The sequence below is a fragment of the Vairimorpha ceranae genome (assembly GCF_000988165.1).
Source record: "Vairimorpha ceranae strain PA08 1199 chromosome Unknown NODE_253, whole genome shotgun sequence".
Taxonomy (NCBI): domain Eukaryota; kingdom Fungi; phylum Microsporidia; family Nosematidae; genus Vairimorpha; species Vairimorpha ceranae.
In genome coordinates this window covers 1-2,188 of record NW_020169548.1, presented here as the reverse complement: position 1 = coordinate 2,188, position 2,188 = coordinate 1, and the positions used below count along the sequence as shown (strand labels likewise).

General features: G+C 26.1%; 1 protein-coding gene across 1 annotated transcript; it reads right to left on the bottom strand.

The window, feature by feature from the left end:
• Positions 1-2,025: 2,025 nt before the first annotated feature.
• AAJ76_2530002 (hypothetical protein) lies at positions 2,026-2,188 on the bottom strand (the record flags this gene model as incomplete). Its single annotated transcript, XM_024474814.1, has 1 exon — positions 2,026-2,188. A coding segment is annotated over one exon (163 nt), but the record flags the coding sequence as incomplete, so codon positions are not given.

Genomic DNA, 2,188 nt, shown 5'->3' with positions numbered 1-2,188 from the left:
TTATTTATATTTTACCGTTAACGTAGCTAAATTTAAGATAAAGTAGGAATAAAAGTATCGCTTTGGATAATTCTAGACAATATTACACCAAAAAAGAGGAAGATGGATAATTTACGTTTTAGGAAAAGAAAATTTTACGGCAAAGATTTATATAATTTTCAGTATGTAAAAACTTTATACATCGTTACTGTAACTACATGTAGTTTAGCATTGCTGGTATATAATCAAAGCATCTATAATATGTAAAACCACAATTTATATACTTAAATGTACGCAATGGACCAGTTATCATAAAAAAGGTGTCTTTGATCCCCTACCCAAGATGTTGGAAAAAAATATATACCATCAAATTGATAATAAGTAATTGAGTAACAAAATCAACTACAGTTTATATTTTCTTTTTGATTCGAAAAAAAGCGCATGATATTGTTGAATACTTATTTTGTTCAACATAAAGTCGTTATTTATATGTGTAAAGCACAATCCTAGTATCTTTTAATGATCAACAATGCGTACATAATCATTTCTAATATTTGAAAATTGTCATCAAATTAAAATTTGGGACATTTCAACGAATTAATATGATTTCACAAAAGATTTGCAAGCTGTGTTGAAATGGATAAAAATACAAAAGTTTAATTACAGTAGCCGAATTAAAAAATAGAATTTTATTTTTTTACAAAAAGCCCATAAAAACTAATAATAATATTTTTAAAATGTTTTTTTACATAGAAATGTGTTCTATATAAGGGTAACAGATTTTAATAATAGAATATGGATTTTTATTTGCGTAATTTCAAAAATTACAAATTTTACCCTGAAATAAAAAATAGAAATTTAATTTTTCCTACAAAATAATAAAATTAAAAAAATTTATAACTTGTACGTTAAAAGAGGAGAAATTTTGGATAATGTTAATTATACGCTGTTTTTGAAAAAAAAGTATTTGTAACACCCAATTGCTAAAAAATCTTAAACTGAAATCGTGAAAGCTGAGAGAGTATATAGCAATGAGAATTTTTGGTCATTACGAAAAATATAGCTTTCATTGACAATATATTTACAGATGCTAGTAAGTCAATGTGACATTATACAAATTGTGGCTTTTGCTAATACTATGACATGTAGCGAGTATCTAAGACGGTCCCGAATGTCATATATAAATTGTAAAAGTGCACCAGGTTGCTATAATTGGACTTGAAAAAGGCCATGTATGCATACATGTTCATTAAGAACAGGAAGTTTTTTAAATTATTCAAGATTGGCGTGAAAACTATTTTAAAAGTTATCTATCAAGTTACTTTCTTGATTATTTTTTGTATATATAGCATATTCGCTTAATATATGCCGGCAAGCAGCAAGTGAAATTCCGATTTAGTTAGAAAATGTATTTGTGAATATATGGCTGCCAAAACAATTAGGATAGCTAGTTTAGGCGAGCATGGGGTGCTTTAAGTGTAGAAATTGACGAAAATATTATTTAAAAAAAAATATAGCCGACAGGAATTGGAACATTGTTAAGTGCGCGTCAAAATCTTAAGACACCTAAAAACAATTTTTTTCACATGCAAAATTAAACAAGATACAATTCTTAAATTATTATTCATGTTTAAACATTGTAATTAAAATGATTTAAAAAATACCTTTTATTAAATCTTACTTTATATATGTCTAATCTGGTTTTTGAATTTTTTTGTCTTAAGAGGTGCGTCAAAATCTTAAACATCTCCACCTAAAAACACGTTTTATAGAATTGTAAATATCACATTCGTTTTATTTTGTTACAATAAACTACTGCATGATTTTATTTTTCTAATCTAAGCTACTATAAAACGCTTAAAAAAAATAATTAGTCTTACAATTAAACGGGACGTCTCATTTAACTCAAATTTTAAAATACAAACACATGTTTAAAATAATAATATCTGTTAATTAATGTTTTTTGATTCAGAAAAGTGATTTCAAATTTCTTCAACTTTTTTCAGGGACATGATGGTTTTGATGTTTTTTAAAAAAAAAGAAAACTTATTTATTGATTTTATCACCTCTTTCTTTAACAACGTCGATCATACGCTTCTGCATTCCATTGACATATTTTATCAAATTTTCGGGTGTAATACTTGACCAGGCTACTAATATCGCAGAATGTAAATCTTGAATATTATTAAATTGTTTCCCGTCTCTATAA